The sequence below is a fragment of the Thunnus thynnus genome, chromosome 5 (genome assembly GCF_963924715.1).
Source record: "Thunnus thynnus chromosome 5, fThuThy2.1, whole genome shotgun sequence".
NCBI classification, from domain to species: domain Eukaryota; kingdom Metazoa; phylum Chordata; class Actinopteri; order Scombriformes; family Scombridae; genus Thunnus; species Thunnus thynnus.
The window spans coordinates 24,836,782-24,863,738 of record NC_089521.1 but is presented as its reverse complement, the minus strand read 5'-3'; the positions used below and the strand labels follow the sequence as shown (position 1 = coordinate 24,863,738).

General features: G+C 41.8%; 1 protein-coding gene across 4 annotated transcripts in view; it reads right to left on the bottom strand.

Moving 5' to 3' along the window:
• Positions 1–26,957, bottom strand: part of kcnq1.2 (potassium voltage-gated channel, KQT-like subfamily, member 1.2) — a 185,288-nt gene that overhangs the window by 23,127 nt on the left and 135,204 nt on the right. The window contains exon 19 of one of the 4 annotated variants that reach the window (XM_067590337.1): positions 14,310–14,768. The exons of the other annotated variants lie outside the window; for them this stretch is intronic. Coding sequence (XP_067446438.1) covers positions 14,628–14,768 — 141 coding nt within the window. The 3' untranslated portion in view covers positions 14,310–14,627. Of the gene's footprint in view, positions 1–14,309; positions 14,769–26,957 lie in introns of those variants that run through there. 4 annotated transcript variants of the gene reach the window in all.

Sequence of the window (26,957 nt, the reverse complement as noted above, 5' to 3'; positions counted from 1 at the left end):
GAGGGTTTGGAGCTAATCGCACAGTTGTTACACAAACGCAAGTTGGAGAAAGCATGCTGACTCATTCACCCTGTGATAACACTCGACAATCTTGAGAAGTAACTCATGTCTGTGATAAAGAGAAAACTGTTTACCTTGGGTCGTTACTGAGGGTATGTCACTTATCCAAACCATGAAGATAATTCTGGCATGGTAAATAACTTTAAGGGCTATCACTCTTGTTATTTCAATGTCAAGGTCAAAGACAACTTTAGCATTTCAAGGTAAAGAATCTCTTCAGGGCTGCCACAAATATTTCACTTCATTGTGTAGCAAACCTAACCAAACCACTTTACCATTTCAAGTGAGAACAGTGTGATGTTTAGACTGTTTGGTAGCTAAACACCTAAAACCAAATGTATCAATCTTAAACCTGAGAACATTTCAGCACTCTTCCAGTGAGTCAGTAAATGCCATTTAAACACCTAACTGACATTCAGAGCAAGATCTACAGTCTGAATCCGTGGACCAGCTGGTTAAAGCCTAACCCCCCGTTCACACATAGTATCCTGGTGCTACCTGAAGTGATTCAAGACTTAAAAAGTTGCCCAGAGGCACAATCTGAAGAAATGGAGGAAAGTTCAAGTCTGAGCACATACTGACATGCAGGATTGACAACCTGAAGATGACTGATCACACTTGTTTTGAATCCCTTGGGAAAAAGGAAGCACATAGACCTAGTTGTTTTCTACAACACTCAATTATGTAAAAGTACTTCAAGCAAAACTGTATAACATATAAGTATATAACTTTAACAAGCTACTGAGACTTGAGTAAGCAAAACAGTGTGTGGAAACACACTGCTAGAAGAAATGTGCCTATGTGTCCTATGCCAGTATAGTGGCATTGGGAAAAAATATCTGTCCAATCACAGCTGAGTAAGTGAATCACGTGCTTAACGCTAAACATGCCCATAAACTGCAGACTCGTGAGAGGCAAGAGAGAGATTGCTACTCTAAGTTTGTATGTGTGAAGAGGAGGTAAGTAGTCTGGCAACAAAGTTTATCCTTAAAGGTGTAATGTGTAAGAATTGGCCACCTGATCCAAACAAATAGGGGGCAGCATATCACTCCCCCCTCCCCCCACCACACACGCACACACATACGCCACTCCACCCCTCACTGAATATAGCATGAAGCTCACTGTTTACAGTGAATCTGTGCTAAGGCGTTGTCAAGATATCAAAATGCTACAGAGTCATGAGAGCCAGCGGTAAATTACAAACGAGCTGCACAGATCAGAAAGCGGTTGCACCACAGAGATAATTTACAACATAACATGAAGTAACAACTAAATAGTTACACACATGCCCCCAGGGTAGGTGTAAATCATAACATGTCACACAACTCACTAATGGTAGAACGGCAGTTTTTCTGCCACACAGCATAATTTTTTCACTAATTGCTGCCATTTTACAACACAGTAATCCAGCACAGACCTAATTTATTGGTATGATATTTCAATCTCGATCCAGCTTACTACAATTTGCTAAGATGCCAAATGGCTCATGCCAGTTTACACATAGCCGGTACGTCAGATAAGCTGACATGACCAGCTGATGTCTCCCCAGCCAGCGTTTGCTGCTCCAACAATGTCAGTGCAACTTTACAAACAGGCGTTATTTGGATGAACTGACCACATATCGGGAATCTGAATGGTTACTTCCTTTCCTGAAAAGATATTAAAACTTAATAAAGTGACATATCAACAGTCCTACAGAGAATATTTCAACAGCATTCAGCCTGGCTCCAACATTACTGGGCAGCACTCACTTCTTCCTCTCATGTTGGACTGAGGGCAGACTGGACGCTACAGTGACTCAGTATTGCCCCTCAGGTACAAAATGGTATTTTGTATCCGAAGCTAGCTGGTTAGCATGCTAACTTCAGGAGATATCTCTGCAACATAATACATATAGGTCTTTGACATAACGTCAAAACTGTTATTTCTTCACATTCTGTTTATAATTTTAAGTAATTTGGGAATGTTCTGAACTAAAATTCTGGCCAATTCTTACACATTACACCTTTAAGTTTTGCTACAGTGGATCAGCCAACTCACCGTTTTGGCAATTCAAGTATGTGCACAGGCAGATACCAGGTACAATACCTTGTACTGTTTACCGTGCATTTAGCATTGTGCTACTCCTGCTGTTACTCACAAGTTTAGGGACAAAAAAAGCCAAAAAAAAGTTGTTTTTTTGACACAGTGCTATTGTTGGTCTGAACTCAGTCTAAATGACGTAAGTGAATAAGTGAATAAGCAGAACTTTATTACTGAAGTGCTCACGAGCAGGCGAGAACCTCTAAAGTGTGTAACTGGAGAGGGATAACACTGGGCAGCTCTCTTTCTACTCATCCAGTGTTTTACTTCGCGTTACATCATCAAATTTCCTGGTTACATCTGACTTATTAAAATATTCTTTATACATTACATACTCTTAGTAACAGATTCAAGAATAGCTTCATCCAAAAGGCACGCAGATAAAATGACTATTGTCATAAAGGTGAAGGGATATGGACTGTCTTTGCCGGGCTGAGGGATGTGCTGACTTTATGTGTGTGTTAAGAGGCCCAGTATCAGATTTAGGCCTGGTCCCAGTGGGCTATAAAGCATGGTGTTGGATCGCCACTCTGCTGGGGCCTGCAGGGGCTGAGTATAGGAGGGAGGAGAGAGAGGGATACTCAGGGGGATGGCAGAAGAAGTATGTTGTTTGTTTTCTTCTACTTCCTTCTCACCTCCGTGTTTCTAGGTGAACTTCTTTTTCTCTTCACTGAATAAGCTCTCCCTGATTTTTTTGTTAAACTCTTTTTTTTAATACAATCCATAAATCTTCATTCTCTTTATTTCCCTCAGCTCCTCAATCACACTATCCTTGTATTTCTCAACCCCCCTCCCCCTCCACCCACCACCACCACCACCACCCCCATCCCCCTGGCCTCCTGACCATTCATTATGGCTCAAACTTTTTAAATTTAGATCTGCTTTAATGGCATAACTGTAGTTAAGTACACTACTGCCAAAGTAGTGTAAAAATCTGCCAGAGCAGTAATATTATTTAAAACTGAACTTTGTAAAAATGATCCTTGATTGAAGAAATTTTTTAAACATGCCTATTTTCACTGAAAACAGGTTCAAATTATCTCATCGCATTGGCAGATTTTCCAGGTTCTTTCAAGAAAATAAAACTTTTACAACTCAATGGTAGACAAAACAAGTTGATGACATTAGGCTTTCTGCAGTGTAAAGACCTCTCTCTCTCTCTCTCTCTCTCTCTCTCTCTCTCTCTCTACATCACCTCACTCTCGTTGTCCTCCAGCTTGGGAAGCCATCAGCGAGGCTTTCTGGCTGGCCTGCGGTGAAAGCTGAGGGTTATGGCTCTGGCTATTGAAACGCATGCAGACAGACATACAGGTGGTGTTTCACTTTCACTCTGGGTAGAAAGTGACTGACTGAATATGACTGGGCTCCCTCTGTCCTTGCACATCTGGAGTGGGCTGGATGGATGGTGGGGAGGGGTGTGCGGAGTGGTGAATGGCAAAAATGCATGGACAGAGAGTGTGTGTGTGTGCGAGTGTGTGTGCGAGTGTGTTTGTGTGGAGGGCGGCATGATATGTGTGTTGTGGTTTTGATCTCTTCATTTTTGTGGATAAGAGGGTGCTTGTGTATGTGTAAAGAGTGAAGACAGAAAGACCACTATAGAGAATGTTTTTGATGAATGTTTTTTTGTTCAATTTAATGCTTTCAAAACATACTAAATTCATACTGTGCTTCACGCAAACGGAGAATGGATGCACGTGGATTCAAACGTGCCTTTTTTTGGAATGAGCTTACTCATTGTCTTGTACTTGTTTAATGCTGTTGTACATTTTTTTGTCGCTACTTTACTTGTTACACTTGGCAGAAGGAAATTTCATGTACATGTATATGGCTGCTCTGACGAAGACTTAAGTATGCGCCGTTACATTGCGTATTTAAAGATCTCACTATGATTTCTTTATAATTTGAATGATGAATGTTGAATTTGCCAGTGTTGGTTTTGTACATTTTCTATCCACTGTTTTTGCAACAGTCTTTCCAATAATGTAAGTCAAATAAAGAGAAGATGGTAAAAAACAAACAGTGAGGACAGATGGAAAATGGTAAAAAAAAAAAAAAAAAAAAGAGAGACATTAGAGGAAACAGATCAAGAAGAAAAGAAAAGAGAGAGGGCTGGTAGTGTGAAGGAGAAGAAAGAGACACAAACAGAGAGACAGATGTTCCAGTGCTGCTGCTTTGCCCAGTGAATGGCAGTGAGGCATGCAGCTGCAGCTTTCAATGACGAGTCATTTCCCAGATCGAGATCTGTTAAAAAAAGGGCAGGAAATTTCCACTTACTTCATGTGTCAGGAGCTGATTACCTGTATGGACAAAGGAGACACCAGCACTGCCTCTTAACCAACTGGGTCGATCCTTTTTGACAGTCATACACACTTTGCATGTACTATGCACATGGATGGATGTAGTTATATTGACACACACACACTTTTGATCACCACAGAACTACACAAAAGTCAAATGTCAGATGTCATCCTAAACCATGAAAGAGAGGGAAAACTAGCATGACTGAAATATACAAGAGTAATATCTAGAGACTCCTTTTTAGTGTGAGTTGAATAAACACATAAAAGTAATTAATGTAATAGAGGAGCGAGCCAGGCCCTTGAACTTTATTTTTCCTGTGCTGCCTGGTGAGCAGTGTGCCGGTGAGGAGCAGCCCCTCATCATCTGTGTGTGTTGGAGTGTGCTTCACAGAGGGCCGCCGCTACGTTTGGCAAGGGAGGGGTCCCCTTCACACAGCTGTGCAAATCTTCCTGAGCATCACGTCTGTGTGTACGGTGTGTGCGTTTGCTCAGGCACCGGCACCTGTACAAAATCTCATCGACTCATCTTGGAGGCCCCCTGAAGAACTTGACACCGGGTCCGGCTCAATAGCAGGATAGCGCTGCCACATCGTCCAAAAGCAACAGTGGGGCCGGGGGTGGGGGGGTGGGGGGGAGCCTCCAGCGCTCCTGTGGCACGTGCCTGCCGCTCCCTTAGCTCATGACCCAAGATGGAGTTATGGGGTTTAGGGGAGGAAAAGGCTGCCTGCTGCTCCGTGAGCCCCCCTCAGCTCTCCGGGCTCCGCACTCACTGGCTACTACCCCTGCCCCCTTCAAAAGCTCCATCAGGTGGAGAAGACCAATGTCAGACCTCTGACTCATTGTTTTTCTCACGCACCAGTAGCCAGGACCATTAGTGTGTGAGTTTTTGTACGAGAGGCCACATGTTGAAAGTGGGTTTGACGGTGGAGAGGAGAAAAAGAAGGGGACAGGGAGAAAAATAGAGGAACACTAGTTAAATTGTAAGCTGGAGACGTGCATGTCTTTACTTCAATCTGACGGCAATTTAACATGTTAGTCTCATGTCATGAATAAGCACCAAGCCAGCAATCCTTCTCAGTCAGACCTGTAACATTTCTGTAACACTTTTAATATGCCACAAGCCTAAAATGGAAAGCCATCTGATCAACATAAAGACAAAGAAAAGCACGAGGTAAAACGTTCAGAGCGAGAGAGATTAAATGTGTGCCTCGTTCTGCCTTCTAAGATAACTATAATAAATGTATTATCTCAGTCTTCATCCCTTGTGCACAAAGAAAATAAAATCATCTCAATAAACCAGGAAACACTCATATATACAGTATATATAGAGACTATTTCCATCATCATCCCATCATGATGCAATCGGGTGAAATAGGTTAAATACGCACTGAAAGCCTGTGAAATAACAAACATTTGAACATTTGTAACTCACTGCTGTTCTGCTCCCTCTTGTGAACCGGTTGCCAAATACCACTCCTTCTGTAAATGTCCTGTCATGTCTGAATAAAGCTGTAAGGAACATTAACATAAAAGACAACAATGTCTGAGCGACAAAAAGCCATTACTTGAGCAAATGAATGAAGAGAGCGATGTCTGAAAAATACTTTAGACGTAAACATTGAGTTAATTAGGAAACTTTCTGAAAATCGAAAACAAAGGAGGCTTTTTTTTTAATAATGATACAAGGGAGCTCTAAAGTTCAGACTGCTTCATGCCTAGGCAAGTGCAAATGATATACGTGCAACTGTTTCAAAACATCTGCATTTATATTAAGCTAAACATTTACAGATCCCACATGAAAATGACTCAGGCACAGCTATGAAGAACGTATTGTTTCCCAGCCTAATAAGAATCTCATCTTGGCACGGCTGATTTGTTTTTCACACAAGAATCTCGTGGCTTTCAATTCAAATATTGTAGGAGTGATGCTCTCAGGGATGAGCCGAGAAGAGATGATGATGATTTACTGAAAGTGGTATTTGGAGGAATGTTTGAACGACTAGATGCAGAGGCTACATGGGAATGTTCTATTTCAGTGTCAGCCCTATTCTGGGAATAGAAACAACTCTAGTCATAACAACGGCACGCTCACAAGATGGCTGATAAGATGCCGATTAGATGAGCTCAGTCTGGGGAATGTGTGTGTGTTTATGTGACAGAGAGGGAGGGAGAGAGAGAGACAAATAGGCAGACAGAGAAAAAAAATCTACCATAAGAATGACAGAAATTAATTTCAAAAAAAAAAGGGAGGGGGGATGTTGCAAAAAAAAAAAAAAAGTTAAAAATTAAATGCAGCACTTACAGAATGAGTGGGGTGTTTTGAAGTTTGGTGACAAGCGGGATGTGTGGTGAGTAACTGACGTCAGAGCCCCGTTAATGTTTGGTGTGAGCTTCCTGTTGGAGTGGTTTCCACACTATGGAAAGGGCAGGGGTGGAGCCTAAATCTGCCACTTGTTTGTTCAAAAACAGACAAGTGTGGGCTCTTGCTCACACACAAAAGCATCAAAGGTCACCACAGACACATTTTAGCTCAAACTTTTTTGTAGAGGATCAAAAGGAAATATGTGAAAGCATTGAGAAAGTAGTAGAGACAGATAGCAATTTGGGAATTCTTTTTTAATCTCTGTGGTTCAAATGCAGTTCAAATCCTGTTTTTATCACATAAATAAGCTAAAGCCCACTAAAAGTATAACAGCTCTGGCACCGGTTCACTGGGTATCTCCACAGGTCTCCTTAACCTGTTTTATTTTCTCCTTCAATCTATCCTCCTCTCCTTCCTCTCTCTTGCTCAGTCCTCCTTCACAGCAGATTTAACAATGTTCTTCTTATTGTGAGCCATTCGTCTGTTTTATGCAGCACAGGGGTATAAATCAGGGGCCCAAAATGCCCTACAGACTCTGGGAACCCCCGCCTCCTCCCCAAAAACTGGCCCAGTGAGTTGGAGATGAGGTGATTTAATATCAGAGGGTGCTTTGTCTTTGCATGCTGTGCCACTGACATCTCCCGGCACCACTAAAAGCTAATGCTAAGACCAGCTTGCACCTGGGAGAAGGTAGGAAGGAAGGAAAGAAAAAGAAGCAAAAAGGGAAATTTATTAGCTGTAGCTCACTGTAGGCGAACCCACTTTACATTTAGTTATTTTTGTATTCTTAATCTAATTGAATTTAGCTCTTTTGCTTCATGGCTAAGTATATAATATTTTATTAATTGTATGATTTATGAGGACTTGCCGTAACTTCGTTCACACCCTACATGGCATCGATGAGACCACGACAAGTGCGTGACATTAAAGACATAATAAGGGGGAAAACTCTACTCGGTGAGTTAAGTCAGTGTTTATGGATGATGTGAAGTCACCACATCGTCAGACGCTATAAACTTACAGAATGGAGGGAATGACGTGGCCTAATGGAGTGACCACCCACCTGACATCACGCTGTATTGTCACACGCTGGCACATGACAAGCCTTCCTCTGTTGAATCCGTGTCACCGGCACACAAGCTTGGCACTCGGCAGCAGTCGTGCCCTCACACCTCATGCCAAGGAGGTGTCCAAACACTCAAAGCCACAAAAGAGCCAAGAGGCCTTAATCAGCCCTATTTACACCTGCCAACTGGAGGAGGGACGTACCGCGTTACGTGTGCCAAGAAGTAAATTTTTTTGATCCAAAAGACAAGCGTGAAACTCTTAAGTATCTGCGTGCCATTTGTTTGCTTTCTTATTTATGACAAGGTGGCATCTGGTTGAAGAAAATACCCGATAAATAAATATTTTTTTTACTATTAGGGATATTGTGAGTCGTTCTGTTCTGCAGAATTGGTATCAGGCCAGACATTGGAAAGACAAAAAAGGAATGGATGGTATGCAAGAAAGTCCAGTCTAGACTGAATCCAAGACATTACAGTTATGTCAGTTAAGACATCTCATCAGTCTGTAACGTCACACTTTCAGAACAGATCAAACTATCATGTACTCAGCAGCTACTTTTACCTTATCCCCTAATGAAGGTTCCACTAAATAAAAATATCACTTTACATGAACAGCTGAAATAATGAGCAGAAGAATGTAAATGATATGGAACCTTGGCTTCTCATTAACCGCCATATATTTAGACTTTATCTACAAAGAAGAGAAAAAACAGCATAATCCTTGTGGCCAAAGGTAAACTTCTTTTATTAGTGTCTAAGTTAGCCTTCAACAAACATGCATACATCCACATAATGCATAAACTAACACACGGATACACAAAGAACACACATACCATACTGCTCTGCACAGCAGGACTATTAGGAACATAATGACCAATAGGTGTCCCAATTCATCTCATTCTCTTTCTATTATGCAACATCTCTGGGACCACCATTTCAGCTCTTTTGTCTCTTTGCCCCTTTACCCTCCATCATGCACAATTATGATAAAGACATTACCAGCTACCATAACATAGTTTGAGGTACTGACACATGTGTAGGAGCATTGTCCATGCTACCTCGAAAGCTAGCCTGTGGTGAACTAGGGAAGAGTGCTGCTCATCTATAGTGGGGGGCCTTCTTCTGCTGCAGCATTTTCATGCTTTCAGTTCTCATTAAAACCACAAAAAGAGAACTGCAAAGGCCCCTCGGAGCTCGGGTCTTGGAAATTTCGCTACGCTAAACCACCATAATATGTGCCTCGGTCCCACAAACATACTCAAGGGGGGCTCTTTGGTTGCCGTGTAATAAGTCCTGGCGTGCTAGCCTTGTAATTGGCCATAATTAAAAGGAGGCAGAAGGAGACGAGGATCTTCCTCACAGCTTCAGCTGCCAGGCAGCAGGAAGTAGTAAAGACACGCTGTCTCTTCCTTTACTAGGTGCCACTCCGTCTTTCTCTTTGAGCCTCTTTTCTCTCTTTCTTCCTGTCACTCAGCATCTTTGTGAGAAGTATCTTTCGGGTCTCTGTTTGGAACCGCCGCAGAGTGGAGGGGGGTGAGCTTGAGTGTGTAAAGTCTATCCCTCTTTATCATTAAACCCCCACCATACCGCACAATGTGTGTGTGTGTGTGTGCACATGCGTCTTTACCATCTTTGTCTCTGTTCAGTCTGTAATTATTCAGTCTGCAGATGCTCCTGAGTGTTTGTTGTCGTCTGTCTCCTGCTTGCAACCTTGTCAATATCATGTCTGTACAACTTTCATGACACTACGCCACGTCTACCCAGACTGTCTCAGCAGGCCCATTTTATTTCAGATCTAGGAAAATTCTCTTTCTGTTTTTTTCCATGCTACTTATAAACTCATAAAACTGGTGTCAAAGCCCCCCTTGGATAATGCTATTTCATTACAGTGTAATGTATGTCTTACACTGTGCACTTCCATTCAACTATTGCTATTGTATTTCACTAAAGCAAATCCAATTATAGAGATGCTTACAAATGGGGGCCTGGTCTAAATTGCCCTCACTCTTCAGTTATGTACTTTCACAGACAACTCCAATACATACAGCTACAATATGGATACGGGAACACTGACAGAAACTGAAACCTTCGAACCATGACTCTGTTCATAAATCCTTCCTTCCTTTTTTCATTTATATTCACTCAGATTTTCTGTATGTTTGAAACAAGTAACAGCAGCTCAAATTAAATGACTGCTGCCTGAGCAAGCTGTAATATGGGAAACTCAAGTTAAGAACTATCTATGAATCCCAAAATTCATAGATAGCTTGTGAGAAAAAGAAAATTCTGCATCTGAAATATTGACTTGTCATCCAGAATGCTTCAAAAAAGATAATTACAGAGCAAAAGACATTTACAACACAAGCCTAACGCATGTCTTCAGTTCCTCGCCAAGCATTTCTAATTCATGACCATTATGTCATTCACAAAGTGATCATTTCTAATTTATAAAGCCCTCAGTGCTGTCTGTATGTTCCCAGCATCGCGTTGGTATCTCAGCCTCAGCTAGCATCTGCCTCGCAACACTGTTGACACAAGGGAGAGCGCTAAACGGGGCGGCATTGAGCTTTTGTTACCTGAGCGTCACTCACCGTAACCCAAAACAAAACAGCTGCTTGACTTAGCATCAAGCTGAAAGGAAATCGAGGAGGCAGGGATGTCGAGATGGAGAGAGGGAGGGAGGGGAAAAGGAAAAGGAGTGGGGGAGGAGAGCAAGTTCATTTGCGTGCCAAGTTCATACGTGTGATGCTGAATGTTGGAGGCCTTGTCTTGAACAAACACGGAGTTGATAGAAAAGTGTATTTAGAGATAGGGTGGAAAGAAATGTAAATGTTGCCAGGTTGACAGATATAGTCAATGACATTCAAAACCACAAACTTACAAGTCTATGGCACTTACTTACATCTAAACACAATACAAGTGAGCAAATATCTCTGACTAATCAACTTTATTAGACCTTAAATAACCCCTTGTTCCTCTGACACAAACTCAATTTTCAACTTCTCTTGTTTCTTTCAGCCCTACAGACACATTTCTACTTGTGAACTCAAGTGAACTTTGCAGACTTTAGTTTCTCCTTTCTTCTTTTCCTTCCTGTTGTCAATAGATGAAAAAATGACAAGAGGTCAGGCAGAGCCCAGTGATGGCCATATTTCCTGAGGCTCCGCCTGTGGTCTTCACAGCCAAAAACACACACGGACAGACAGTGGGAGGATTCTGCCGTGACCTTTCACCCCAGCTGGGCTCCCTTGGAGTCACCAGAGGCCATGCTACCATCTCTGTAGAGGCCAGCACCTGGCTCACTGGACTCATGCACAAGGGAAGGAGAGAGAGAGAGTGTGTGTGTGTGTGTGTGTGTGTGTGTGTGTGTCAAGTCAAGTTAAGTCAGTTTTATTTATATAGCGCTAAATCACAACAGAAGTTATCTCAGGGCACTTTTCACATAGCGCAGGTCTAGACCGTACTCTTTAATTTACAGAGACCCAACATTCCCCCATGAGCAAGCACTTGGCGACAGCGGCAAGTGTGTGTGTGTGTGTGCATGCGTGGGTGTGTGTGTGTGTGTGGGTGTGTGTGTGTGCAGTCTTGGGGGAAGGGGGTCTCTGGGGAAATGAATCAGCCACTTAGTTCAGCCACCCGCCCCCTCACTTACAGAGCTTGCTTCAGCAAGACCCAAAGGTCAACTCTCACCCTTTCTCGCATTTCTCTGTCTCTTTTTTGCCATTTCTCTCTACCTCCCCCACCTCTCTCATCAGAGGTGAACAAGGAGCTATTTGAGAGTGATATGAGAAACAGAGGTGGTGTTGTCTGTGTGCGTATGTATACGTATGTGTGTGAGAAATAGAGAGTGTAGGTCACTTTTGTCACATCAAAACACCCCCCTCATCTGTCCTCCCGGCTAGATTTCATTTAAATAATGCTAATGATTTCAGAGAATATCAGTCATACTCATATTTTAAAGATGTAACTTGGCTTGGATTCAAGTTGAAATAACAGATGAGACTTTATGTGATATTCCATGACTTTGTTGGTGGGTGTAAAAAAAAAAGACCAAAGCCAGTCAACTGTAATTGTACGTCTGAAAGAAAGCTGTAATTAAGTATTTTACATCTTATGAAGGTGTGGATGGGAGCGAGTTTGCAGCAGCAACACATCCTCATAATTACCACATAGGTCGTTTGTACCATGCACTCCAAAACGACCCATAGGAGTGTCTTCTAGTATGCTGCCATGCACTCCAGAACGACCAAGAACAACCCATAGGAGTGTTTTCTAATATGTTGCCTCTAGCGGTGCTTTCAAAAACCGTTACAAATCACCGTTAAAAAATAATTATGTTTTATAGTGTGACGAAACTGTGGTTGAGGTCTGGTTAGGTTTAGGCACAAAAACCACTTGGTTAGGGTTAGGGAAAGATCATGGTTTGGGTTAAAAATGATCACTTGAAACATGGTGTGGGTTAAAGGCACTACTTTCTTGTTGGAAACCAGAAGCGAAGAGCAATCTCCTGCAGTTAAATTCAATTTTTGCCATCCATCTTCCTATCTATCTAGCCATTCACCCAACCTGCCACCTCCAATTATGGAAATTTGTTACCTTTTATTGGTGTCACCTGCACTGTGTCGCTTCTCTGGGTCATAATTACTACCACCACTACATCTGTCACTCAAACGTAACTATAGGGGACTTTTGAGGACGGGCTGGCAGCAGACAATCAAAGAGCCCTCAAGATCACCATCCGAGAAGAAAAAACATTTCCTTGTCTGCTTAAGCACACTGTAAGCCTGTTCAAAAAAGGCGTGCAGGTAGCATATATGCGCCTGGGTATCGTGGAGATGGCAAATTCCTAACTTCACAAGGAACGCTTTGTCAAAATTATGGCTGTGAGCAATTATGGTAAAATATGCTGAGAAGCATAATACCCATTCAACAACCAGTCTTTTATCAAGGCACATACCTCCTTACCTTCAAAACGCCTCCCCTTTTTGAAAGCTGGGTAAAGTGTATATTGTCAAGTGTAAAACCATGAAAAATGAGCAGGTATCAGTGTGTGTGCAATCATTTTCTACCGGTGCGTTTAGCCTCTGTGCGCACGTGCATTTTTTCCTTATGTGTCCTGCTTGTGTGTGCTGCATACTGTATGTCAGGAGGACAGAAGAGTATGTTTTTGTGTGCGTGGTGCCCAAAGTGTACCACTTGCGGCTATCTCTTACCCTGTCACCCTATACGAGAGCACTGTGTGCCAAAGGCGAGAGAGAGGAGTCAGATTTGTACATTGTATGACACTCATGCCCTCGTATCCTGCCGCACCGGGGCTGCCAAACGCCCACTGACGGAAAGTCGGCATCGGCCCAACATGTCCCCACCGGGCGTATCTACACACACACCCTCACATACACAATTATACACATTCACACACAAAGAGAAACTCCACACTGACACACCTAAGGGCAGAGAGGAGAGAGAGAGGATACTGTTATGGGTGAGAGAGACGGAGAGAGAAGTTGATTTGTGAGAGAGAGAGAGAGTGTGTGGTGCTGCTGTTATGGCTGACATCTGGCAGTAAGAGAATCTGTGGCTACTTAGATGCCCGGGGGCCTGAGGCTGTTGACAGTTTCCCCCCCACGCCTCCTCCTGCCTGATGGTTAGGACTGATAGCAACATGGCAATGTGGCCTTCCACCAACTGTGACTAAACCACAGTCAGAGAGAGCGATGCATTGACACGTACACTGCAAAAAATCTTATCAAATAATTCACTTTCATATACAGACATAAAATCTTAAATGATGGAAACTGAACTATTGGGCTGCCATATCGATCTGTTAACCATCAGGGAAGTTACACCACTATTTAACCTTTTACTATCCGCTGGCCTGCCGGCCTACACTATGTAGATCTTTCTCAGACTGCTAGTACAATGAAAAGTTACAACTGTATATGTATCAATAAGTTAGACTCTCATCATTTCTGTCATTTTCAAAGAGAATGTCTGTGGTAAAAATAATCCACGACGAGTGCACAACAAAAACCTTGCACTCTGGCAGTTTAACGATGTAATAAATCCATGAAAAAGTCCACATTTACAGCAAGGGTCTAATGATCAAAAATATCAATTTGTTTTAAATAGAAAGACACCAACAAGTTGATTTTCATGAGACAAAATAAAAGAACTTCACTTGCCAGGTAGATTTTTGTCTTCAACTCATGAAAAACACTGACTAAATAAACTTTTTTATTTGCTGGTTATATAAGGACATAGAGTAGAAGTTAAAAAAGTCTATTCATACTGTAAAAAAATACTAATCAAAAACTAAAACAAAAAACATCTCAGTCCTGTTGATAATGCAATAAATTATCAACAAACAACTACAGACCCAATCTCAACCCCCACCCACCCCCCCGACAAGACAAACCATGAATTAAAAACGAGCACACACCCGGAGGGAAGGCAAGTCTCATCAAAAACTCCATCACACAGCAGAGGGCCAGAATTGGATATCATTGTGTGGCTCTGCGGCGTCCAGTTTCCATCCCTTTCCATTGCCTCAGAGCAGCAGGCCGGTGCAACTGGATCTGTCAGCCGGGTCCATCAGATAGCCGCCATGGCTGTATCTAGCTCTGTCTACCTGTCAAAGCTGTGTGGCTTTCATCCAGCCAGTCAGGCAGCCATTGCCCAGCCACCGCCCCTGCCTTATCAGGATAATGAGCTGCATTTAGGTCCATTATGAGCTGACCCCGAGGACTTTCTCTGCTGCTAAGCGGGGGCCTTGTGCCAGTGATGGACAGGCCAGCGGGAAAGTGATACGGGGCTGGGTTGTGCTGCAGGAGCAGGACTGCAGGGGATAGAAATGAAGAAATGGTGCAAATGGTTCCCGGCTGCCTCAGGAAAGTGGTTCTATAAGACAGGATGGGAAAGGCTGCAGTAGGTTTTCACCGTTTCACATTAAAGGTACACATTAAGTAAAAGGCTTTAAAGAACTGTACTGTAAACAAACAAGAAAACTGCTGGGGAGACTGACAGCCTCTATCAGCTTCTGCGCTCCATTTTACATTGCCTAAACTGTTTTCTGGCAAAAAACAGTACAAAGAGTTGGAGTTTTCAGAGTGTTTTCAGATGGTGGAAGAGGTAAAAGGTCAACGGAAAAATCACCTCCCACATGTTTATCCTCTTCAGCTAAGTGAAAGAGAAAACAAATGATGAGAGAGACAAGAAGGAGAATGGGAAAAGTGCCACTAGGGACAAGGTGGGGGTAGAAACATCCTATTGAGACGAGAAGAGAAATGCTAGCTCATGAGAAAAACTCTTATCTCCACTATGATGCTTACAGTACTTTTAACGAAGTAAGATTGATCCACTGGGGCAAGTGATACAAAGACAGCAGTTATGTTTATCAAGACTCAACGCGTAGAGCTCCTCTACATTCCCTTAATGTTCACTACGCTCCAAAATCCTAAAGTTAAGGATGCAACAAACATATGGCGATGGCTAAAAGCTCCAACAGTGGGCCTAAAAAAGTAAAGTTTGTCCTGAGGATAATGGTAGAGGAAAGGCCAAAATGGCATTATGGTGCACAGAAATCTGCCTATTAGATTAGTAAGTAAAAAATAAATTTGGGGCCTGACGGTGGCACAAGAGGAAAGGTCAAGGGGTCATCAAAAACTAAAAAAATCCATCCTAAACTGTATAAAGCTCCACACCAAATTTGATGGGATGGGGATGGCAATAAGATATCCACTATGCGCCCACACACCAGCAGCAGTAAGCCACATGTCAGCGCAGGTAGACACAACAGTTTAGACCACTGTACAACTTTCCAGCGTCAGTGCCACGCAAAAGCAGATTTTTTTTACCCACTCCTGGCTACTACAACTTGATTTCTTCCCTTGTCAGGTTATTCTTCTGTGGTCTTGTAGCTGTCACAATAGATGAGGAGGGGAGGAAAATATCCAGATCTCTACAACCCACAGTCTTGGTATAATATTAAAAAAGGCACGCTTCCCTGGTGAGCCATAGCTGGAGAGTATGCCTCTTTGGGTGAGGAATCAAATGAAATAATACACCGAAGAACCCTGAATCCAACACAAATTCATTTTATATGCTGCATGAATATCCATACCGGATGACATCCTGGCCAGTAATTATTAAGGTATCTTTCTCAATAACAAATGTTGAATAAACACACTGACTAAGCTACTGATAAACCAACCAACCTCACTCCCCTCACTGCTTGGAAGTGACCTTTCAGCCCTGCAACTAGTATAAATTGCTAAATGTAGAATTTTAAGAGAGCACTCATATTTTTATATGCCCTAAACACGTACATTGTAACTCTTGATTTCTTTTTTGTCTTTTTATACAACTATTTCATAATCAGTTAATCAGTTGAGTCACTTTTCTAGCGAAACTGCCCAATCCCAGCTTCATAAATGCAACTATTTTCTGATTTTCTCTGTTGTACACACTACTGTCCTCTACCGTACACAAAGACAAACACACATACACAGACACACAGATGGCACAAATACCCATTCATGCGCATAAATACAGAGATGACAAACCACACAGACATATTATTTTACTTCCCTCTAGCTCTCGTTATCTTTCTCTCTCCGTCTTTCTTTCCCATTCAGTCAACAGAGTTATAATCACAGTCTATTGATTGTGAGCTCCTAACAAGCTCCTCTTTGTTTTTTGCACCCGCAAATTGCTTTGAGGGCAAACCACAGTAAAAAAAAACAACAAAACAACACCACCAGAGAGAGTGGGAAGACCTAAAAAGCTTTGCCCGAAGTGACGCACACTCATTACCATCATCACAGGGGATAATTAGTACAAGAGGGTAAAAATAATGCTGCCATCAATCAAAACAAAGACCGGGGGAAGGTCAGGAGCGCTGAAAGGAAGAAGGGGAGCAAAAGTGGCGGGAAGACGAGTCAGCAGAATGAAACCCATGGGAACTGTGAGTCAGGGAGAGTCATCAGTAAGAGTGCTGCGAAATTGGATGGGAATGACTGGCCGAGCACACACACACACACACACACAAATATAAACACACATACTGGATTGCAATGACTAAATGAATAAAATAATTAAACACATATGTCCATGCAAGCACACATGCACACACATGAATCTGTCCTAACACACACACACCACATACACACACACGCACACACATACACATGCGCGCACACACACACATATACACACATGCACGTGTTTACAGCAGCCCAAAAATAACTACTGCATAAAAGTCCTCTAAATACAGCAACAAGCAATATTTTCCACGTTCTGGTCTGTTAAGTTTGATGTGATTCATCCAGACGTCTCTCTGCAAACTTCTCCAATTTTATTGACATTGCTTAAGTTTACTGTTCAGCAAGCAAAGATGGTGAAAGTTCATTGAAAATGGGCCTGAAGCTGTATTGAGTCTGTTGTGACCTCATGACTAATTCAATTCAGCAGTGACATTGGATATTTCTCAAGATGGGGACCATTGTGCCGGAACGGCTCTGCAGCAATCCTGTACGGAGATTAATGATTTATTGGCCATCAAATGGTTAATGGCTTGCAGTGTTTGTCAGCACAACCTTATCCGCTATGACTGCAGCACGCTTAGTTGATTGCCATGCATGAGTCCGACAAAATACCCACAGGCTCAGGCTCTCACTCTGTCTCTCTGTCTCTTCACGGTCTTGATGACTTACAGCAGAGTTGATATTTTTACGGGTATAAAGAAGTAATACAATGCAATACTATTAATAACACAACCCTTACACTGACTTTAAGTCAAACAGATTTATAGTTATGAGCAACTGTTCCTTTTGTGGTGGCTTTTTTAATTAGATTTAATATAATGGGGCATACTTTGGTTTTAAAGAAGTAAAGAAAACAAACAGTAGTTTTGATTGATCGCCGCTTGTTTGTTGGTCAGAAGCCTGATGACTTGAAGAGTGCATTGCATGGTGTGTTTTCTTGGCTTTGTCAGCTGGAAAGAGTAATTGTACCAGTCTTAAGTGTCCCGTATTTTACGAGCTGCATTAGTGTTTTCCATCAAGCTGCAATTACGGGCTATTCATACACAGGGCAGGCCCTCCTCAGAGTGCAGTGAATGGAACCAACCAGCTAGCACTGCTTGGTACTTTCTGGGAACGTCTAGCAGACAGAGGCTATCTATTGATATGCAAAGCATATATGTGTTGGTATGCAAACATAAATGAAGTGTGGATGTAGGACCTTGCAAAACAGCAGATCCCATGCAAATATGGACTTGGGCTGTTAAATGTGAGCAAACTTCAGGTTCCATGCAAATGTCTGTGTGTGAACTATTAATGTCGCTTAGAATTCTTAACTCAAGCAATATCCTCAGGTGATAGGTAGATGAAGTTTGAGGATTAATTTTTTTTAATTGTGAGACACTTTTCTTTAATGTACATGGCTAATAATGTAATTCCTCTCCTCCCTCCTCCCTTCAAAAGCCACCCCTAATACACAGGAGGTTACACCAACGGCAAAACTTGCCAATGATTTACCCATATATACTACAGACCTTGATCAGCAGCCACAGTCATGTGCTTATAAACCACACCCTGGTGCTACGTAATGCTTACATCCACTGGAAAAGCATCCCATCTGGTACATCCTGGCTCTCCAGACTCCTCTACCCTTACAACCACAGTGGGACTGGGAATTTCAGTCATTCCTACGAGGCCCAAATGAGCTTTCCATCCAGGGGAAAAGGGCTGATTGCTGTGCAAGATGGACTCAAGCACTGACACATATAATGACATGGGCTGAAAGATTTAAAGGAATGACTAATTGGGGCCTGTGCTGTAAAGAAAATATTTAGGATGACATGCCGTCATCCTGTTTTACTTTGCCAGGAGCTATGTGCCATGATGTGTTCATTTCCAAATGTTGTGGTTCATGTTGTGGTGTCAGCACAAGTCAACTTGTTTTAATGTTCTTATTAATTGTTATCAGTAGGTATTATTTTTATATACAATCATCTGGTTACTGACAGGCGGGGGTGGTGGTTGTCCCTTACCCGCTTGATCATCATGTTCCATTCCTTCATACCCCCTTTTGAGTAATGTTTTTAAACAATTAGCCCACACCCTGTTTTCTTAAGGCTGCTGCTGTGTGCTTTATGGACTGAGAAAACGACTGGTTGAGACACCTAATGCCAGTCAATGAATAACAATTGTTAAAATACAATAAAAGCCCTACTCTGTCACTCATCCAGCCCAAAAACCATACAACCATAGTCAATGGATAAGATTAGGAAGTCTATTTCTGCTCTATAGAGCCAAATGTTATGTGGCTGTGTTTCTGTTTTTCCTATATACCTTTTTTTACACATAAAGCTTTCAAATTTTGAAGGCTTTAAGTATGAATTACTTTCATATTAAGCTGTTTTAGTGCCCTGTGCTGTTTAATATTTTACCCGCGGCACTAAAATTGGATGATATTTTAAACTTTCCACCACTACCACCCCACACTCTTGTAGGTTTTTATGCCACAATAAATGTTGTTCATGACAGAGGAGCAAGAGCCACTGGTGTAGAGCAAGTGTTCGCGTGGCTGGTGAATGAGTAACCTGTTTGACTGGAGCTGTACGGACAGGAGATAACCTGCTTTGTTGGTTGTGTCCAGTCACTCTATTTAAGGGCCCTGATGCACCAAGCTGACCTCAACAAAAAAAAGCGGCAACAAAGGCTGAACGATCAAAGGCTTTAAGCAACTTCACATCCTATTTAAAGCTGTTGCACTTGAACACACAGTAATGACTAGAGCCGATGACCAGCTGACCACCAACATCAGAGATGCACCTGCATCAGAGGAAATGACTTGTTTCTTTGTTTTGCACTGGCATTGTTAAGGTTGCATAAGAAGAAAACAATAGATGGAGGTGAAAAGTAGGGAAAAAAAACTGACAAAATCGGTGAAATCACTGGTGTGATGATGTGTAACATGTAAATGCAATGTCCCCATTTCAAATCCAACCGGAGACCTCTGATATATGTATCCTCTCTCTACCACTACTGCTACGAGGAAGAATTTTATTGCTGTGGAAAGTTATCAAGGCGACAACCTTTTAGTGGTCTACCAGGAACGTGCATGTGCATGTATTTGATTGGTCAGTGCAACATTTTGCTGGATAATGTCATGTTGCGCTTCAGCAAAAGTTGAGCTAGGTGCAATGCATTTGCTGGACAATGTTGCATTTTTTTGCTGGAGCCCTTTGCATTGACGCCCCCACCGCATTGACACAGTGACCTCATTCAAATGGATAAAATGAATGAGGGAGCAGTGCTTTTTCTTTGCTTTCTGATACTAGTGATGCTGATGCAACTGTCAAATAAAGCTGAAAATGCCCAAAAAGTATTTAAGCCAAAAGGAAGTAAACACTGAAAACGACCAAATGGTGGCAACCGTGCCAGACTCTTGGCCAATGGTCAGCTACCACCGTTCAACTGGACAGCCGACTGTTGGCTTTGTGTGTCAGGGAACTCAGTAACCAAAGACCTGAAGAAACAAGCTTCTCCTGTCACACTAGATTTGGGACATTTTGGGCTGAACTATGGGAAAATCTTAACATACGACTGCTTCAGCGTGGGAAAATGTGATCCTATGTTACCACACTATTCACACGCAATTTCATGGCAGTGCTTTAAAGTGTCACAAAGTGTGATAAAGCTTAACTGAGAGCTTAAGGTCTATCATTAAAGACTTTATATTAAAGAGTTCAGTCTGAAAGAAAATAGCAGTAGAAGTAGTTTATTTTAAAACCTGAACATATCAGCACAGTGTCACTATCAGTATGCTGCTCACTGGAAAAACCATCAGAGTAGTGTGTGCAGTAAACTGGGGTTTTATTCTTTGGAGGAGAATTTATTAAAGACGGGGAGATGTGTCAATCTACTTCCCTAAACTATCTTTAAGCAACATAACTTGAAAAAAACTCTTTTGGTTTTAGTTATTATAATCTTAGGTTTACTGTAAAAGTGATGCATGCCATTCACACACTCTGTTCTTTTTTTTTAAAGATGTTTACTTCCCCACATGTCTTTGTTACCAGACTACAGTGACGTCAAGTGTGTCTGTGTGTGAGCGTGGGTGTATTGGTGTGAGAGCATGGATATTTGTGTACGTGTTTGTCAGCTTTTCTCCTCGAGGCCTGTCACACTAGATCTTGTGATACAGCAACCACACATGCATGATTGTACACTTAATACAGGCATGACTCAGCCACCTTTTGACAGAGATTTAGCAGATCTGCTTGAACTAAGCTGCATGTGGTTTCACTTTAAGGCTGCTAACATGGCATGCATCAAACACAATACTGTGAACTGGATGAGTGGATTTACGTGAAGGTGTGTGCAGTAAATCTGCATTTGCAAAGCTGGTGATGAGTGTTTGTATGTGTGTGTGTGTGTGTGTGTGTGTGTATGTGTGTGTGTGTGTGTCCTCCAGCAGAAGTGACCACTAATGAGCAACTATAGCAGAGTGACCCTGTGGTCTGTAGAGAGAGCCAATGGGCTGTGGCTGAAAACACGCACACGCACATGTACATGCACGTATGAATATTCACTTATAGGTCAGTCCGTGTGTGTGTGTCTCTGTGTGCCTTTCTGTGTGTATCATGATGACCACCACCCCCTCATTACCTCCATCATGGCTGGAAACAATCAGCCACTCTGCCCCAGTTGTAGGCCAGAGTCAGGCGTTGCAGACCTACAGACCTAGCATTAGAAAAGCCTCGATCACCACAGCCTGACTAGCCTCAGATTGGATCCAGCTTTCTAAACTATGGGCAGTATAATCTCAGAAACCCAAATCAAAATAGCCTTTTTTCCCCCATTTCAACTCTATACATGCTAGATGCCGAGACATAAAATTTATTGATTGCCATATACTCTCAACATATGACTTTTCTGCGTAGGCTTGAGTTAAATACAGTTGGAAAAAGTGAGTTCAACCACTATTAACAGATTATTATTACTATGATTTGTGAATACTATTAAAGCATGAAGGCATAAAGAGCAGAGTATTTATTAAATAATTGCAGATACATGTATTCATTTTATCATTAACTTCTATACAAGGCCTAAGTTGTCAGTGTTAATGATTTTTCAGCCGAATAAAATGCACTTTCTGATTGAGTCTGAATTAACCCCATGAATGCTAAATTTAGTACCATGTTTCAAATCTATTGCTATATCCTCATAGACATGGAAGAAGGAAAATAATAAAAGAAGATGGGTAAGTTCCTATGTTATCAGTTTTGTTGCCATCAATCCTAGTAGTTAAAATTTTAGTAGCCAGCTTCACTTTCATAATTTTAGATTTGAATCCTTTTTCTGAACCACTGAGGGGCATATTTATTAACAGTTGCTATGTGCTCAAATTAAGGAACACAGGTATCCACTGCTGAGTGCCGATTTACTGTGATCTCCCGATGTAATCACACTAAAACCATTATAAATGTTAGTCTAATGTAAAATGCCAAGGTAAGATTTTCTTGACACACTGTGCTTTCATTCGCTGAGTCACACAACAAAGCATAAAGCAAACTCACATGTTCCCATTATGATCTGGCACCAAATATGTTTAAGTACAGCTCTATAAAAAGGTTTGCACACCATTGGAGTTTATAAATTAACTTGTAATTTTTGAGACACACGTCTTTTTTGTACCATGCTAAATTAACAAAAATATAATTTTCATGAAGTAATACCATTCTACTACATAGAGTACAAGACAAACCTCCATATTCTTCATCAAAAAGGAGGTTAGCCACAAATAACTGATTAAAATGTCTGATGCCATTTACTGTGGTGCCCACAGGTGGTCAACATGACCATCCCCTAGTAATCTGCACTTTTAGCAAATCTAAGCTAATTTCAATTCCAGTGCATTTTATATTGCATAAATGATTCAAATTTATAAAACACAAGTATAGTGTTCAATGTGAAGTTTACCTTGGGATCAGAGTCAACAATAAATAAAACAAAATGTATCAGGATGCACTTACACTGATGTCAGCTCGGCCCAGTTTCTGATAAACTAATGGTGTGACTCTTTGTTGTCTTTGTATTTCCTCTTTTAGAGTTATTTAGTGGAAGTAAAATATTACAACTTGTATGACCCATTGTAAGAATCCTTTTGTTGCCAAACAAACAAATTGAATAAACTTACTGGCGTACTACGGTATACTTTCAGTAGTTATGCACACATGCAGTTTTAAAGTGGTATATAGGTCACTGTTACACCTGTGTCATCAAAATCATGCAAGTTTTGGGCCCATTCACATGACTTTCAATCAGTAAATTGAAAACTCTTGATGAGCTTGTGTGTAAAACAAATTCCTTTCCTAATTTTCATCAAGTCTATTTTTAGAAAAGTAAAGACTTTTAACCCACATGACCTGGTCAAAGTTTGATTGAAATGTGTACTGTCAGATGTGTAACTGCGGCTGGACACAGAAAAAAACTATACTATATTTGAATGGAGAGTGTGAGCGAATCCACACCTTTTTGAACATTCAAGTTTGAAGCTGATGCCATTAACGCCCTTGGAGGAGATAGCGTTTGTTCGGGGGCCAAAGTTGGGGCAAAGTCTTATTTTGAGAGGCTAACTGCGGACTTCCTGTTGGATTTAGGTCAGGGGTGTCAGTGATAATTGAGTTTTGGTTTGATCTCTCTACGACATTCCTACGGGCCGTGGCGGCCATTTTAGTTACATAGGTGGCGCTGGAGAGCACATTTTGGCACTTTAGGGGTTAATTTTTACATTTTATCAAATTTTTCACCAGACCTGATGTGCGCACCAAATTTGGTGAGTTTTTGAGCAAATTTAGGGTTTAAGTGGTGTAATAATAAAGAAAGAAAAAAATAAATATAAGCACGTACATATGCACAGTCTATCAATAAATAGTGTATAAATTAACATATACAAATATGAATGAATATATGAATGAATGAGTATATAATGAGCATACGAGTCCATGTGCAAGTGCTCCAGAGTCTATGCAGGATTCAGTAGTTAAAAGTCCAAATTAAGTAGCAGACAGTGCTGGTCTTTAAGTTCTCATATGGGGGTCAAGCCTTGGTTGTGGAGCCTGATGGCTACTGGCACAAAGGACTGGCCAAGGCTTTGTGGTGTACCGAGGAGGGATGAGTCTGTGGCTGAACGTGTTCCTCATCTTTGCTAGCTCATCATAGAGAGGATGGGAGGAGTTCTCCAGGATAGCGTCCAGCTTCTTCCTCATCCTCCTGTCCGCAACCACCTCCAGACTGTCCAGTTCAGCTCCAACTATGGAGCTAGCCTTCCTCACTAGCTTGTTCAGTTTGTTGGCATCCCTTGTGTTGATGTTACCCTCCCTACATACCACAGAAAAGAAGAGGACATTGGCTACTACAGACTGTTAAAAGCAGCAGCCTATCACACACGTTGAAAGACCTGAGCCTTCTCAGGAAGAACAGCTTGCTATGTCCCTTCCTGTAGAGGGCCTCAGTGTTGTCAGTCCAGTCCAGTTTATTATTCATGTGAACACCCAGGAACTTGTAGGTGTCCACCACCTCCACCTCCTCCCCTCGGATGGTGATGGGAGTTGGGGGCCGGCATTTTTGACAGGCTGAACTGCAGTCTGATGTACTGTGGTCTGCTGGTGAGGTAGTCCATAATCCAGGCCACCAGGCCATGGTACACCTGTATCACTGAGAGTTTCTAAGCTGGAGTGGCTGGATGGTTTTGAAGGTGCTGAAGAAGTCGACTCTCACGATGCTGCACAACCTCTCCAGGTGCGTGTAGGCTCTGTGGAGCATATAGATGATGGCATCATCCACACAAATGTTTGCCTGCTATGCAAACTGCAGGGGGGTCCAGGGAGTCATTCACCAGGGGCTTGAGGTGCTGCAGGACCAGTCTCTCAAAGATCTTCATGGCGTGTGACCTCAGAGCAACTGGCCTGTAGTCACTGAGAATGCTGGGGCATAACTTCTTGGGCACTGGGACAAAGCAAGAGGTCTTCCAGAGCTGGGAGAGGCTGCAGAGGGTCTGGAACGCTGCTGCTAGCTGCCCCGTGCATGCCTTGAGCACATACCCCGCAGCAGATTTACTACAATTTGAATTTTTTCTCAGTGTCTCATATTGCCGTTTTGATCCCGTTATAAAAAGTGTACAAAATTTTGAATTTATTTATATTTATAGGAAAGAAAAGGAAATGATCAGTCAAATATACAGCTGCCTCTTCCGTGTGACAAGATTGTTGTTGACAGATGTGTAGATGTGTCATGTGTGACAACAGACAATACGGTTTGTACTACAACACATTCCTGTGCAACAGCTGATGAAGAATGACTCATTTCTGAAACTCTGAGGTAAACCAGGGCCCATGTGATGAAGAAACTCACATGTGTACACACACAAGTACAAATAAACACACACACATGCCTACTCGACTGTACGCAGTAGCATGAGAATAATCTTTGATGCAGTATATACAGTACGTACAGGTATGCTTAAACCAACAAAACACATGTATGCATGCACGTGTGCACACACATGTTGGGACATTCTTAGAGAAGGTAAAGTACTTGGAGATGTCTGTGCACACACAAACACACACAAACACACACACATACACACACACACACACACTGGGCAGGGGACAGTGAGAGCAGGCCAGGCTGTTATTCTAGTGCAGGCTGGCTGAGTTGACCGTGTAATCTCCAGGGTGGAGTCCATATTGGGTTTCTAGGCAATTCACTGTTTTTGGCCCGCTTGTTTTGTGATTTAGCTAAAGAGAGAAGAAGAGAGTCAAAGAGAGAAAGGGAGAGGGAGAGAGAGGACAACAAGTGTGGGTTGTTTTTCTTTCTGCCCGGCATATTGTTGATGAGTTGTAATGCAGTGTAATACAAGTGGTGGTTAACCTCAACGGCCAAGAGGAGAGAGGGAGCGGGAGGGAAGAAGAAAAGGAAAGACAAAACAAAAGAAGGAATGGGAGAAAAGAAAGAAAAAAGAAAGTGAATAAGAAAAAAAGAGAGGAGACAAAACAAAGGAGAAGACGAATATAGAGAAAAGCCTGAGGGGGCGGGTGGGTTGGTCTCGAGAAACTTGTGCAAAACATTATCTGGTGGTATGACCACGCCTGCTGTGCATTTTGTTTACAGTTGTAGTGGGAATGTGGTATGAGGAAGGAGGACTTATTGTGCACAGTGACAGGACGGCTTGCGACTTGCAACAGATACCATCTGTCATTGTTGGGCCGGGGAGATAAGGCTACAAAGACTGTCAGGGCTGTCATTGTCAAATGCCTCTACTGGTAAATAGCCTCTTATCACACTGGTTTAAAGGAACAGTACACTCTTTTTTTTTTTAAAAAAAAAAAACAACTTTTGATTTCTTTTTTATGATTAGATTTTCTCTTTGTTTATACAAGTATGTGTAAAATAAGTCTAGTAAGCTTATTATCTTAAAATAACTGATGAGATAGTAGACATATGACAAAGGATGAGGCTGGAAATTTTCTATATTTTTCCTTGACATGTTTTTAATAGTTTTTGGACGACAACGGAGGTCTACAGCACAGAGGAACACAATTTATCAGACTATGGATGCACACAATACATGCACACAATAATTTTAAGTGGGATGAGTTAATTGTAGGTTTGGATCTGTGCATGAGATTTGTTGACGATAAGAAAAATATAGAATAACCTTTAATATCATAATATAACTTTTATTTCATTTGTTAAAAGCAGAAATACACTTGTTGTTGCACACAGTTCTGTCTGCTTAAAGTTTATGCATTTGTATCCTTCAGAATACAGAATTTAAAGAGTCTGAAGAGGAACAAAGGGTGTGAAAATATGAATAATAAAGCATAAACAATTAACTGATTAATCAAGTAATTGATTGGCTCATTGTCATATGATTTAAAAGTAATTTACCAAGCAGAAACATGTCCTTTGCTGCTATTTTTGGGTTTAGGGAAAAGAAAGCTAAAAGAGAAAAGAAGCTGTGTTTTACAACTTAAACTATGATTCAATCAATCATCAATCAAAAGATAAACAACAG